The sequence below is a fragment of the Rhinopithecus roxellana genome, chromosome 15 (genome assembly GCF_007565055.1).
Source record: "Rhinopithecus roxellana isolate Shanxi Qingling chromosome 15, ASM756505v1, whole genome shotgun sequence".
NCBI classification, from domain to species: Eukaryota; Metazoa; Chordata; class Mammalia; order Primates; family Cercopithecidae; genus Rhinopithecus; species Rhinopithecus roxellana.
In genome coordinates this window covers 84,588,773-84,603,193 of record NC_044563.1, presented here as the reverse complement: position 1 = coordinate 84,603,193, position 14,421 = coordinate 84,588,773, and the positions used below count along the sequence as shown (strand labels likewise).

At 36.9% G+C, this 14,421-nt stretch overlaps 2 protein-coding genes across 2 annotated transcripts; both read left to right on the top strand.

The window, feature by feature from the left end:
• Positions 1–1,244: 1,244 nt before the first annotated feature.
• LOC104662340 (hemoglobin subunit delta) lies at positions 1,245–3,026 on the top strand. Its single transcript, XM_010363345.2, has 3 exons — positions 1,245–1,531; positions 1,646–1,868; positions 2,773–3,026. The coding sequence occupies exons 1-3, from the start codon at positions 1,440–1,442 to the stop codon at positions 2,899–2,901; spliced, it is 444 nt and encodes a 147-aa protein (XP_010361647.1). The 5' UTR covers positions 1,245–1,439; the 3' UTR covers positions 2,902–3,026.
• Positions 3,027–8,626: 5,600 nt separating this feature from the next.
• Positions 8,627–10,373, top strand: LOC104662339 (hemoglobin subunit beta). Its single transcript, XM_010363344.2, has 3 exons — positions 8,627–8,888; positions 9,011–9,233; positions 10,110–10,373. The coding sequence occupies exons 1-3, from the start codon at positions 8,797–8,799 to the stop codon at positions 10,236–10,238; spliced, it is 444 nt and encodes a 147-aa protein (XP_010361646.1). The 5' UTR covers positions 8,627–8,796; the 3' UTR covers positions 10,239–10,373.
• Positions 10,374–14,421: the final 4,048 nt, after the last annotated feature.

Genomic DNA, 14,421 nt, shown 5'->3' with positions numbered 1-14,421 from the left:
TAGATTTATCATGTATCCAGCTTTGGTGGATACTATTAAATGTTTTCCAAAGGGGTTATACTATTGTACACTCTCACCAACAGAGTTTGAGAGTTTCTATTGATCCATATTATTACCAAAATTTGAACTGTCAGTCTTATCTCTTCTCTTGTCTCTTTTTTCCTCTTTTTTCCCTTCCCTTCCTCTCTCTCTTCTTTTCTCTCCTCTTCTCGTCTTTTTTCCTCTTTTTTCCCTTCCCTTCCTCTCTCTCTTCTTTTCTCTCCTCTTCTCGTCTTTCCTCTCTTCCCTTCCCTTTCTCTTCTCTATCCCTTTTCCTCTCCTCTCCCCTCCTTTTTCCTCCTCTCCTCTCCATTATTTGTTTTTCCCTCTTCTCCTCTATCCATTCCATCCTCTCTCTTCCCCTGTTCCTTCCTTCCTTTCACTAGGAAAGGATTGACCTCCTCCTCTCTTTCCCTCAATCCTTCCTTTTGGATATGCTCATAGGTGTGTATTTGTCTGCCACTGTGACATTATTTAAATTCAGAAAAGAGTGAAAAACTACTGGGCTCTTCATTCCTGGGTCTAATTCCACATTTTTTTTTAAGAACACAGTTGTAAAATGTTCTGTACTAGCATTTTCCTGGGAACTTCATTAAATTTAATCTGGCTGAATATGGTAAATCTACTTGGCACTTTCTCCGCATTCTTTCTATAGTCATACCATACTTTTAAACAATCATAATATTTGTATATAATATTTGATTTTATCTGTCATTAAAATGTTACCCTTAAAACTCATGTTTCCTGAACCTATTTCAATAACTGGTAAATAACCACCATTCATTTTTTAAATATTCTTTTAATGGGCACTTATTTCAATATAATAAAAAATAAGAGTTTTATTATAGGAAGAATTTACCAAAAGAAGGAGGAAGCAAGCAAGTTTAAATGGCAGCAATAGATTTGTCCATTCCACTCTCTTTAAGTTCCCTTGGAGACAAAAATCCCTAGAGACAAAGGAGAACATTATATTGAGTCAACTTGTTAAAACATCTGCCTCTAGACACGTTTTCTTAGTATAAAGTGACGGAAACAAATAAGTTAAACTCTAAGATACATTCCACTATTTTAGACTAAAACACTTCTGCATAAATGAAACTAGGAGGATATTTTTAGAAACAACTGCTAAAGAGATGTGCTGGAGAGATATGTAGAGGAGAACAGGGTTTCTGAGTCAAGACACACATGACAGAATAGCCAATCTCAGGACAAGTTAAGGGAACAGTGGAATGAAGGTTCATTTTTCATTCTCACAAACCAATGAAACCCTGCTTATCTTAAACCAACCTGCTCACTGGAGTAGGGAGGATAGGACCAGCATAAAAGGGAGGGGAGAGCCAACTGTTGCTTACACTTGCTTCTGACATAACCGTGTTCACTAGCAACCTCAAACAGACACTATGGTGCATCTGACTCCTGAGGAGAAGACTGCTGTCAGTGCCCTGTGGGGCAAAGTGAATGTGGATGCAGTTGGTGGTGAGGCCTTGGGCAGGCTGGTATCAAGGTTACCAGACATGGAAGCTGAGCATGTGTAGACAGGGAAGACTCCTGGGTTTCTGATAGGCACTGACTCTCTCTGTCCCTTGGGCTGTTTTCCTACCCTCAGGTTACTGGTGGTCTACCCTTGGACCCAGAGATTCTTTGAGTCTTTTGGGGATCTGTCCTCTCCTGCTGCTGTTATGGGCAACCCTAAGGTGAAGGCTCATGGCAAGAAGGTGCTAGGTGCCTTTAGTGATGGCCTGGCTCACCTGGACAACCTCAAGGGCACTTTTTCCCAGCTGAGTGAGCTGCACTGTGACAAGCTGCACGTGGATCCTGAGAACTTCAGGGTGAGTCCAGGAGATGCTCCACTTTTCTCTTTTTACTTTCTAATCTTACATTTTGGTTCTTTTACCTAGCTGCTCTTCCCCCATGTTTTTGTCTATTTTACTATATTTTATCATTTAATGCTTCTAAAATTTCGTTAATTTTTTATTTCAATATTCTGCATTTTTTCCTTCCTCATAATCTTGCTATTTTAAGAATTAAATTATTTAATATCCTGTCTTTCTTAAACCCCCCCCCTTCATTTTTCCTTCTCTAACCACAAATCAAATTATGCATGCCAACTCTCATCTGCTAATTCTGCACTTAGAATAATCCTTTTGTCTCTCCACATGGGTATGGGAGAGGCTCCAACTCAAAGAGGAGAGGCATAGAATGCTGTTTTAGAGGCTATAAATCATTTTACAATAAGGAATAATTGGAATTTTATAAATTCAGTAGTAAATGGGATGGAAAGGAAAGTGAATATTTGATTATGAAAGATTAGAAAATTACACTGGAGGTGGGGCAGAATCATTATTAGGAGACAGCCCATCATCACAGTGATTAATCAATTAATTTGTATCTATTAATCTGTTTATAGTAATTAATTTGTATATGCTATATACACATACAAAATTGAAACTAATTTGGAATTCATTTGTATATAGCATTATACAGCATATATACCCTATATGTACATATATAGACTATGTGATTGTTAAGTACATAGAGGGTGTATATAGTATAGATATATGTTATATGTATGCATTCATATATGTACTTATTTATGCTGATGGGAATAACCTGGGGATCAGTTGTGTTTAAGATTTGGGCAGAAAAAAAATGGGTGTTGGCCCAGTTTCTCAGAAGCCAGTCTTCATTTCTCTGTTAACCATATGCGTGTATCTGTCTACCTTTTCTCCGCAGCTCCTGGGCAACGTGCTGGTGTGTGTGCTGGCCCACAACTTTGGCAAGGAATTCACCCCACAGGTGCAGGCTGCCTATCAGAAGGTGGTGGCTGGTGTGGCTGATGCCCTGGCTCACAAGTACCATTGAGGTCCTGGACTATTTCCTGATAATCATAAGAAGACCCTATTTCCCTAGATTCTATTTTCTGAACTTGGGAACACAACGTCTACTTCAAGGGTATGGCTTCACCTAATAAAGAACGTTCAGCTCAACTTCCTGATTAATTGCACTTATTTCATTTTCTTGCCCAGGTATGTAAGAAGGTTCCTGAGGGTCTACAGATAGGGAGCACTTGTGTATTTTACAAAGAGGACATGGGAAATGGGAAAAACAAGGGAACCATACAAAGCATTAATGGATGACATTTCTACCTCCAAAGAAAAGAAATTATCAAGAACTCTTCATATAGAGATGATACTGGCACTGCAGAGGCTCTAGGGAAGACCTCAACCCTAAGACATAGCCTCAAGGCTAATCACATGATTAAACTCCAACAATTACTGAGAAAATAATGTGCTCAGTTAAAGGCATAATGATTGCTCAAGACAGTGTTATGGCCTCTTTCTTCCTACTTCCTTTGCCTGCACGTGTTAACCCATAATACTATACCCCATGAAGTGTTCCTGCTCCAAGAAATAGCCTCCTCCTCTTACTTGCCCCAGAACATCTCTGTGAAGAATTTCCTCTGATCTTCCCATATTTTGGTTAAGATTCATTGCTCATGTATTACTTGTGACCTCAGCCTTAATAAACTTTTCAATACTACCCAAAAAATCTTTCCAAACCCTCCCCCACACCATTTTTTATATTTTTCTTATTTATTTCATGCACACACACAGTCCATGCTTTATAAACAGTTCTGCCTATTCTCCACCTTCTTATATGCCTACTGTGCCTTGTATTAAATTCATCTTTAGGCAGCAAGAAAATATTTATTCAAGAAAATAATGAATGAATGAATGAATGAGTAAATGAGTAAATGAAGAAATGATTATTCCTTGTTTTAGAACTTCTGGAACTAGAGGACAATATGAATCATACCATTGCACTGTGTTTCTTTGTCATTAATGCAACAACAAACAAAGAAGAAGCATGCAGTAAACAACCAAACAGTCATTTCCTTTTTTATCATAGGTAGTACTTTTTTTTCTTTGAGCACCATTTTTGCCATAGGTAAAATTAGAAGGACCTTTAGAACTTCCTCACTCGTATACATTTTTATAAATCTGTATTATATGCCTGTTGATTAATTTTAAACTTACTTGAATACCTAAACAGAATCTGTTGTTTCCTTGTGTTTAAAAGTGCTTTCATAGTAACTCTGCCTGTACTGCCAGAATATATTGACAATGCATTATAGTTAACTGTTTTGATCACAATGTTTTGAACTGACTGGCAGCAGAAGCTCTTTTATATCCATGTGTTTTCCTTAAGTCATTATACATAGTAGGCACTGAGGACTCTTTATATCTGAAGAGGATATTTAGGAACCACTGGTTTACATATCAGAAGCAGAGCTACTCAGGGCATTTTGGGGAAGATCACTTTCACATTCCTGAGCATAGGGAAGTTCTCATAAGAGTAAGATATTAAAAGGAGATACTTGTGTGTTACTCGAAAGACAGTAAGAGAGACTATAGACCTTATGATCTTGATAGGGAAAAACAAACTACCTTCCTTTCTCCAAAAGTCAAAACAAGAGCAAATATAGCTTACTAAACCTTCTTCTATTCCTACACCATTACTAAATCTAGGCAAAACGCTGGCCTTAAAAATCCCAATACCGGAGAATTCATGAGAACATCACCTGGATGGGACATTGCCGAGCACACGCAATTACTATAGGCCAGTCATTGCTATCTTCATATTGAGAATGAGGAGGTCAAGAGATGAAAAACGACTTGGCACCTTGTTGTTATATTAAAATTATTTGTTAGAGTAGAGCTTCTGTAAGAGTCTAGGAGTGTGGGAGCTAAATGATGATACACATGGACACAAAGAAGAGATCAACAGACATGCAGGTCTACTTGAGGGTTGAGGGTGGGAAGAGGGAGAGGATGAATAAAGTACCTATTGGGTACTAAGTTTATTAGCTGAGTGATGAAATAATCTGTACATCAAAACCCAGTGACATGCAATTTACCTATATAAGTTGTACATGTACCCCCAAATTTAAAATAAAAGTGAAAACAAAATATAGGAGTGGAATTAATTCCTCAAGATTTGACTTTAATTTTATTTGATAATTTATCAAAAGGTTGTTTTCCTTTCCTCACCATGGTATTGCTTTATAAACCACGCTCAATATGTCTGAATGAAAGGGTGCATGTGTGTATGTGTGTGTGTCTGTGTGTGTGTCAGAGAAAGAGAGGGAGGGAAGAACGGAGGAGAGGACACAATAATGTGAATTTGAGTTCACAAACATTTTTAAATAAAATAATTTAATGTCAGGATAATTTAGCATAATAATCTCCTAAATCATCCATCTCTTGAGCTTCAGAGCAGTCTTCTAAATTAATGCCTACATGTTTGTAAAGGGTGTTCAGACTGAAGCCAAGATTCTACCTCTAAAGAGATGCAGTCTCAAATTTATCTGGAGTCTGTACCTCTGCTCTCCATAAATTGACACACCATGGCTCACTTAATGAGGTTTTAAAAAAAGCTAATTCTGAATGAAAATCTGAACCCAGTGGAGGAAATATTGATGAACAAGGTGTAGACTGAAATATAAATTTCTCTGTAATAATTATGTATATACTTGAGCAAAGTTGTGTCTATGTTGACTTTATTGCTTTTTGGTAAGAAATACAACTTTTTAAAGTGGACTAAACTATCCTATTTCCAAACTATTTTGTGTGTATGCAGTTTGTTTCTATGGGTTCTGGTTTTCTTGGGGCATTTTTATTTCATTTTAATTAATTAATTCTGAGAAGATGGCTGAATTGTGTTTACTGAGAGATTGTGTATCTGGGAGAGAAGTCTGCAGCAAGTAGCTAGACTGTGCTTGATCTAGGAACATATACAGTAGATTGCTAAAATGTTTCACCTGGGGAATTTTAGGTTAAACAGTAGAGCACGTATAAAAATACTCTAGTTGAGTGCTGCTTTTGAAACAAATGATAAAACCACACTCCCATAGATGAGTGTCATGATTTTCATGGAGGAAGTTAATATTCATCCTCTAAGTATACTCAGACTAGGCCCGTTCTGGTATAAAATATTAGGACTTAAGAAAGATTAATAGACTGGAGTAAAGGAAATGGACCACTGTCTCTCTCGCTGTCTCTTTTTTGAGGATTTGTGTGTGTGTGTGCGCGCGCGTAGTGGTCAGTGGGGCTGGAATAAAAGTAGAATAGACCTGCACCTGCTGTGGTATCCATTCACAGAGCAGAAGCAAGCTCACAATTGTGAAGATGGCAGTGAGCTTGAGTAGTTTTTCAGGAACTTTGAATGCTGATTTAGATTTGAAACTGAGGCTCTGACCATAACCAAATTTGCACTATTTATCAATTCTTGAAACTTATTTTTGTCTGGTATGCCTGGGCTTTTGATGGTCTTAGTATAGCTTGCAGCCTTGTCCCTACAGGATTATGGGTAATAGAAAGAAAAGTCTGCATCACACTCTAGTCACACTAAGTAACTACCATTGGAAAAGCAACTCTTGCCTTGAAGCCAGGATGACGGTATCTGCAGCAGTTTCCAACACAAGAGAAGGATCCATAGTTCATCATTTAAGCAAGAAAACAAAATAGAAAAACTTAGGAAAACTATTTCTGAGCATAAGAAGTTGTAGGATAAGTCTTTAAGAAGGTGATAATTTCTGCCAATCAGGATTTCAAAGCTGTTGCTTTGACAAGTTTGGTCTTTCAGAATAATATAAATATAATCTATATTATAATTTCATAAGGTCTGTGGATTTTCTTTGACCTGGGATATTTGCAAAAGACATATTCCAACTTCCACAGAACACTTTATTTCACATATACATGCCTCTTATGTCAGGGATGTGAAATAGGGTCTTGAAAACAGTCTGAATCTAATACAATGCTAATGCTAATGCAGGTTTAAATTTAATAAGATAAAATCCAAAATCTAAGAGTCAAGTCAAATCTATATGTTTTAATGTTTAAAATATTTTAAAGACCTCTTTTCCCAGGATTCAACATGTGAAATCTTTTCTCAGGAATACACGTTGCTAGATCCTCATTGCTTTAGTTTTTTACGGAGGAATGAATATAAAAAGAAAATACTTGAACTTTGTCTCTCTTACCTCTATAATCATATATAGTCATAATTTTTTAACTTAGGCTCCAGATAGCCATAGAAGAACCAAACGCTTTCTGCATGTGTGAGAATAATCAGAGAGAGATTTCTTCACAAGTACCCGATGAGGGTTGAGACAGGTAGAAAAAGTGAGAGATCTCTATTTAGCAATAATGGAGAAAGTATTTAAGAGAATCAAGCAATGGAAATAAGAAATTTGTAAATTTCCTTCCAATAACTAGAAATAGAGGATCGAGTTTCTTTTGGTTAACCTAAATTTTATTTTATTTTATTTATTTTATATTATTTTATTTTGTGTAATTATAGTTTCAGAGTGTTAAAGCTGAAAGGAAGAAGTAGGAGAAACATGGAAAGTAAAAGTATAACACTTTCCTTACTAAAAGGACATGGGCTTCCAGGTAGGGGCAGGATTCAGAATGACTGACAGAGCTCTCAGGGAACAAGGAGACTCCACACTGACCTCAGAAATGCTTGCTACCTTTGCTGTTTTCTTTACATCTTTTAACAGCAGGAAGCAGAACTCTGCACTTCAAAAGTTTTTCCTCACCTGAGGAGTTAATTTAGTACAAGCAGGAAAAGGTGCAGGGGGATGGGAGAAAGGAGATCATGTTGGAAAGCTATAGAGATAGAAGAGTAAATTTTAGTAAAGGAGGTTTAAACAAACAAAACATAAAGAGAAATAGGAACTTGAATCAAGGAAATGATTTTAAAACTCAGTGTTCTTGGTGGACTAGAGGAAAAAATAATCTGAGCCAAGTCTGGAAGACCTTTTCCCTTCCTACCACTACTTTTTAAGTCACAGAAGCTTCTTTGTTCCCCGAGACACATTTGCAGATTAGTCCAAGCAGAAACAGTTAGATGTCCCCAGTTAACCTCCTATTTGACACCACTGATTACCCCATTGTTAGTCACACTTTGGGTTATAAGTGACTTTTTCTTTATTTGTATTTTTTACTGCATTAAGGGGTCTCTAATTTTTTATCTCTCATTTCCCAAAACCTAATAAGTAATTATTGCACACAACACATTGATTTGTACTTATTCTATTTTTAGACATAATTTATTAGCATACATGAGCAAATTAAGAAAAACAACAACAAATGAATGAATGCACATATATATATTTTCTTTTCTTACCAGAAGGTTTTAATCCAAATCAGGAGAAGATATGCTTAGAACTGAGGTAGAGTTTTCATCCATTCTGTCCGGTAAGTATTTTGCATATTCTAGAGACACAGGAAGAGATCAATCTATATATCCCTAAGCTGAATTATGGTAGGCAAAACTGTTCCACTTTTAGTGTATCAATTTCTTATTTGTGTAATAAGAAAATTGGGAAAGTGATCTTCAATATGCTTACCAAGCTGTGATTCCAAATATTAGGTAAATACACTTACAAAGGAGGATGTTTTTAGTAGCAATTTGTACTGATGGTATGGGGCCAAGAGATATGTCTTAGAGGGAGGGCTGAGGGTTTGAAGTCCAACTCCTAAGCCAGTGCCAGAAGAGCTAAGGACAGGTATGGCTGTCATCACTTAGACCTCACCCTGTGGAGCCACACCCTACAGTTGGCCAATCTACTCCCAGGAGCAGGGAGGGCAGGAGCCAGGGCTGGGCATAAAAGTCAGGGCAGAGTCATCTATTGCTTACACTTGCTTCTGACACAACTGTGTTCACTAGCAACCTCAAATAAACACCATGGTGCATCTGACTCCTGATGAGAAGGCTGCCGTTACTGCCCTGTGGGGCAAGGTGAACGTGGATGAAGTTGGTGGTGAGGCCCTGGGCAGGTTGGTATCAAGGTTACAAGACAGGCTTAAGGAGGCAAATAGAAGCTGGGCATGTGGAGACAGAGAAGACTCTTGGGTTTCTGATAGGCACTGACTCTATTGGGCTATTTTCCCACCCTTAGGCTGCTGGTGGTCTACCCTTGGACCCAGAGGTTCTTCGAGTCCTTTGGGGATCTGTCCTCTCCTGATGCTGTTATGGGCAACGCTAAGGTGAAGGCTCATGGTAAGAAAGTGCTCGGTGCCTTTAGTGATGGCCTGGCTCACCTGGACAACCTCAAGGGCACCTTTGCCCAGCTGAGTGAGCTGCACTGTGACAAGCTGCATGTGGATCCTGAGAACTTCAGGGTGAGTCTATGGGACCCTTGATGTTTTCTTTCCCCTTCTTTTCTATGATTAACTTCATATCATAGGAAGAGGATAAGTATCAGGGTACAGTTTAGAATGGGAAAGAGACAAGTGATTGCATCAGTGTGGAACTCTCAGGATCATTTAGCTTCTTTTATTTGCTGTTCATAACAATTGTTTTCTTTTGTGTTTAATTCTTGCTTTCTTTTTTTTCTTCTCCGCAATTTTTATTATTATACTTAATGTCTTAATGCTGTGTATAACAAAAGGAAATATCTTTGAGATACATTAAGTAACTTAAAAAAAACAGCTTACACGGTCTGCCTAGTACACTACTATTTGGAATATATGTGTTGTTATTTGCATATTCATAATCTACCTACTTTATTTTCTTTCTTTTTAATTAATACATAATCATTATACATATTTATTGGTTAAAGCATAATATTTTAATATGTGTACACATTGCATATTGACCAAATCAGGGTAATTTTGCTTTTGTAATTTTTAAAAATGCTTTCTTGTTTTAATATACTTTTTTGTTTATTTTATTTCTAATACTTCCCCTAAACTCTTTCTTTCAAGGCAGTAACCATACAATGTATCATGCTTCTTTGCACCATTCTAAAGAATAACAGTGATAATTTCTGGGTTAAGGCAATAGCAATATTTCTGCATATAAATATTTCTGCACATAAGTAGAATATTTCTGCATATAAATTGTAACTGATGTAAGAGGTTTCATATTGCTAATAGCAGCTATAATCCAGTGATCATTCTGCTTTTATTTTATGGTTGAGATAAGGCTGGATTATTCTGAGTCCAAGCTAGGCCCTTTTGCTAATCATGTTCATATCTCTTGTCTCCCTCCCACAGCTCCTGGGCAACGTGCTGGTGTGTGTGCTGGCCCATCACTTTGGCAAAGAATTCACCCCGCAAGTGCAGGCTGCCTATCAGAAAGTGGTGGCTGGTGTGGCTAATGCCCTGGCCCACAAGTACCACTAAGCTCACTTTCTTGCTGTCCAATTTCTACCAAAGGTTCCTTTGTTCCCAAAGTCCAACTGCTAAACTGGGGGATATTATGAAGGGCCTTGAGGATCTGGATTCTGCCTAATAAAAAAACATTTATTTTCATTGCAATGGTGTATTTAAATTATTTCTGAATATTTTACCTAAAAGTGCATGTGGGAGGTCAGTGCATTTAAAACATAAAGAAATGAAGAGCTAGTTCAAATCTTGGGAAAATACACTGTATCATGAACTCCATGAAAGAAGGTGAGGCTGCAAACAACTAATGCATGTTGGCAACAGCCCCTGATGCCTATGCCTTATTCACCCCTCAGAAAAGGATTCAAGTGGAGGTTTGACTTGGAGGTTAAAGTTTTGCTATGTTATATTTTACATTACTTATTGTTTTAGCTGTCTTCATGAATGTCTTTTCACTATTCATTTGCTTATCCTGCACCTCTCAGTCTTGATTCCACTTAGTTCTCTTGTTTAGAGATATTACTTTTCCCCTAAAGTGTTCCTTCCATGTTTTATGGCCAGATGGTTTCTCCTCGCCTGGCCACTTAGCCTTAGTTGCCTCTGTTGTGTTATAGAGGTCTACTTGAAGAAGGAAAAACAGGGGCCATCGTTTGACTGTACTGTGAGCCCTTCTTCCCTGCCTCCGCCACTAACAGTGCTCTGGAATCTGCAATGCTAGTCTCCTGGAACTTTCACTCTTTCACAGTCTGCTTTGGGAGGACTGGGCTTAGAGTGAAAATATAGGACTGAGAAGAATGCGAAAGGGGGCTTTTTGTAGCTTGATGTTCACTGTTGCCTTATTACCCTGTCATAGGCCCACGCCAAATGGAAGTCCCATTCTTCCTCAGGATGTTTAAGATTGGTAAGTGATTAGAGGTCTGGTCGCTCCCTTATGGTGCCCCTTATGGTGCTTCTGGCTCTGCAGTTACTAGCATAGTGTTACCATCAACAACCTTAACTTCATTTTCTTATTCAATACCTAGGTAGGTAGATGCTAGATTCTGGAAATAAAATATGAGTCTCAGGTGGTCCTTGTCCTCTCTCCTAGTCGAATTCTGAATCTAGTTGGCAAGATTCTGAAATCAAGGCGTATAATCAGTAATACATGATGATAGAAGGGTATATAGAATTTTATGATATGAGAGGGTGAAACCCTCAAAGTGAAATGAAATCAGACCTTGTCTTACACCATAAAAAAAAAATTTCAAAATGGGTTAAAGATTTCAACTAAGACCTAAAACCATAAAAATTTTTAAAGAAGTCATAAGAAGAAAATTCTAATGTTCATGTTGCAGTCATTTTTTGGATTTGATATGAGAAGCAAAGGCAAAAAAAGGAAAAATAAAGAAGTGAGGCTACATCAAACTAAAAAAATCTCCACACAAAAAAGAAAACAATCAACAAATGAAAGGTGACCCATGAAATGGCATATTTGCAAATCAAATATTTATTATATATTTTGGTTAATATTCAAAACATATAAGAAACTCATATGATTCCATAGCAAACAAAAAATTAAAAATGGGAAAAGAAAAAAATTAAAAAGAAAGAAATCCTGCCATTTATGGCAGAATTGATGAACCTGGAGGATGTAACACCAAGGAAAATAAGACAAAAAGACAAATACTGCACAATCTTGCTCATATGTGAAATCTTAAAAAGCGAAACTCATGGAAACAAAGAGTAGAGGTGTGATTTCCAGGGATTGGGAGTGGGAGAATCAGGAAACTATTAGTCAAGGGGTATAAACTTTCAGTTATGTGGGATGAATAAATTCTAGATATCTAATGCACAGCATCATGACTGTAGTTAATTGTACTGTGTGTATATTTAAAATTTGCAAAGAGAGTAGAATTTTTTTTTTTGAGATGGAGTTTTGCTCTTGTTGTCCAGGCTGGAGTGCAATGGCAAGATCTTGGCTCACTGCAACCTCTGCCTCCCGGGTTCAAGCAGATCTCCTGCCTCAGCCTCCCGAGTAGCTAGGATTACAGGCATGCTACACCAAGCCCAGCTAATTTTGTATTTTTAGTAAGGATGGGGTTTCTCCATGTTGGTCAGGCTGGTCTGCCTGCCTTGGCCACCCAAAGTGCTGGGATTACAGATATGAGCTACTGGGCCTAACTGAGAGTAGATCTTAAAAGTGCTTACCACAAGAAAAAGGTAACTATGTGAGATAATGAGTATGTTAATTAACTTGATTGTGGTAATCATTTCACAAGGTGTACATATATTAAAACATCATGTTGTACACCTTAAATATATATAATTTTTATTTGTGAATCATACCACAATAAAGTTGAAGAACAATAAAAAGGGACAAAATATATATCACATGAATAAAAAAACTAAAAAATAAAAAATTGCATCTCGATGATTACAATTGCATTCTTGATTTTTCAGACACAAATATTCATTTGACTGTTTACTATTTTCCAAAACAGTACAATAAATTTTAGCACTTTATCTTCATTTTTCCCTTCCCAATCTATAATTATATATATATATATTTTAGATATTTTGTATAGTTTTACTCCTAAGATTTCTTATTATTAATATTAAATAGTGAAGAAATGTTTACACTTATTTACAAAACGTTTTACATGCTTTTCTTCATTTCTAATCTTCCCTCTAAGTTTATTCTATTTTTTTCTGAGTATCCTTAATATTATCTCTTTCTGCTGGAAATACCTTGTTACTTTTGTTTTATCTAAAAATGGTTTCATTTTCTTTATTCTAAAAGCATATAAAATTAATATCACTCATGTGTAAGTCAGATAGTGGAATAAATAGAAATCCAAAAACTAAATCTCACTAAAATATAATAATCTGATATATAAAAATATAGCTTTTAAATTTAGCTTGGAAATAAAAAACAAATAGTAATTGAACAACGACACTCTTTGGAAAGAGTAAAGTGAAATGCTTAACTGTATACATCACAATCGATTACACAATTAGGTGTGAAAGTAAAATCCAGTCATGAAAATCTAGAATAATAATATGGGAAGACATGTATATAATCTTAGAGATAAGAGTGGTTTTTAATTATCAACCCAAAGTAGGAGCTATTAAGAGAGAAATAAATTCAGTCAACAATAAAAGCAATTTAAGAAGTTATTCTAGGCTGGGAGCGGTGGCTCACGCCTGTAATCCCAGCACTTTGGGAGGCCTAGACCGGTGGATCACGAGGTGAGGAGTTCGAGATTAGCCTGGCCAACATAATGAAACCTCGTTTCTACTAAAAATATAAAAAATTAGCCTGGCATGGTGGCGGGCGCATGTAATCCCAGCAACTTGGGAGGCTGAGGTAGGAGAATCACTTGATGCTGGGAGGCAGAGGTTGCAGTGAGCTGATACCGTGACACTGCATTCCAGCCCAGGTGACAGTGTGAGACTCCATTACAAAAAAAAAAAAAAAAAAAAAAAAAGTTATTCTGTTAAAACTGATCTTACAGATCCATAGAGCCATTATCAAGTCTTTCTCTTTGAAATAGACAGAAATTTAGTGTTTTCTCAGTCAATCAACATTCCTTTAACTAGATTAGTTGTGACAAAATTTCAGGCCTTGCTCAACTCGAACCTCAGTCTCTCCATATATTTCTGAGAGTCTTCTTTCTTATTTGTTTATAAGGATTTCGTAAATGGCAATATTGAGAAGTAGAAAATTTTGGAGACTTATTTTTCATGAACCAGAACAATCTCAAAACAGCAATGCTAAACAAGAGCCAAGCCTAGAATAAAGCTGAACTTCTGGAATCAACAAGCTAGGGGAAAGTCTCCCATTAAATCAAGTATTTGAAAACTGGGAGGTCAAATCAGTGGTGAAAAAAGATTAAAGATAACAAGAGGTCTGAAAAACAAATTGACCAATTAAAATTAAAATAAAGAGGCAAGCTGGGCACAATGGCTTGCATCTGTAGTCCCAGTAACCCAGGAGGCTGAAATAAGAGGATCACTTGAGCCCAGGATTTCAAGGTTGCAATGAGCAATAATGACACCCCTGCTCTGTAGCCTTGGTGACTGAGTGAGATTCTGTCTCTGAGGAAAACAAAAAACAAAAACAAAAACAAAAAAAAAACCACACAGATATTAAGAACATAGAAGTTTTGCTGCTGTGATGATATACTCCAACAGAGGTCTGGACTGCTTGCAGTGACTAGGG

Coding starts and splice junctions, on each gene's coding strand:
- LOC104662340 (XM_010363345.2), top strand. CDS start 1,440: ATGGTGCATCTGACTCCTGAGGAGAAGACTGCTGTCAGTGCCCTGTGG. Junction 1,532..1,645: donor GGTGGTGAGGCCTTGGGCAG/GCTGGTATCAAG, acceptor TCCTACCCTCAG/GTTACTGGTGGTCTACCCTT. Junction 1,869..2,772: donor TGGATCCTGAGAACTTCAGG/GTGAGTCCAGGA, acceptor TTTTCTCCGCAG/CTCCTGGGCAACGTGCTGGT.
- LOC104662339 (XM_010363344.2), top strand. CDS start 8,797: ATGGTGCATCTGACTCCTGATGAGAAGGCTGCCGTTACTGCCCTGTGG. Junction 8,889..9,010: donor GGTGGTGAGGCCCTGGGCAG/GTTGGTATCAAG, acceptor TCCCACCCTTAG/GCTGCTGGTGGTCTACCCTT. Junction 9,234..10,109: donor TGGATCCTGAGAACTTCAGG/GTGAGTCTATGG, acceptor TCCCTCCCACAG/CTCCTGGGCAACGTGCTGGT.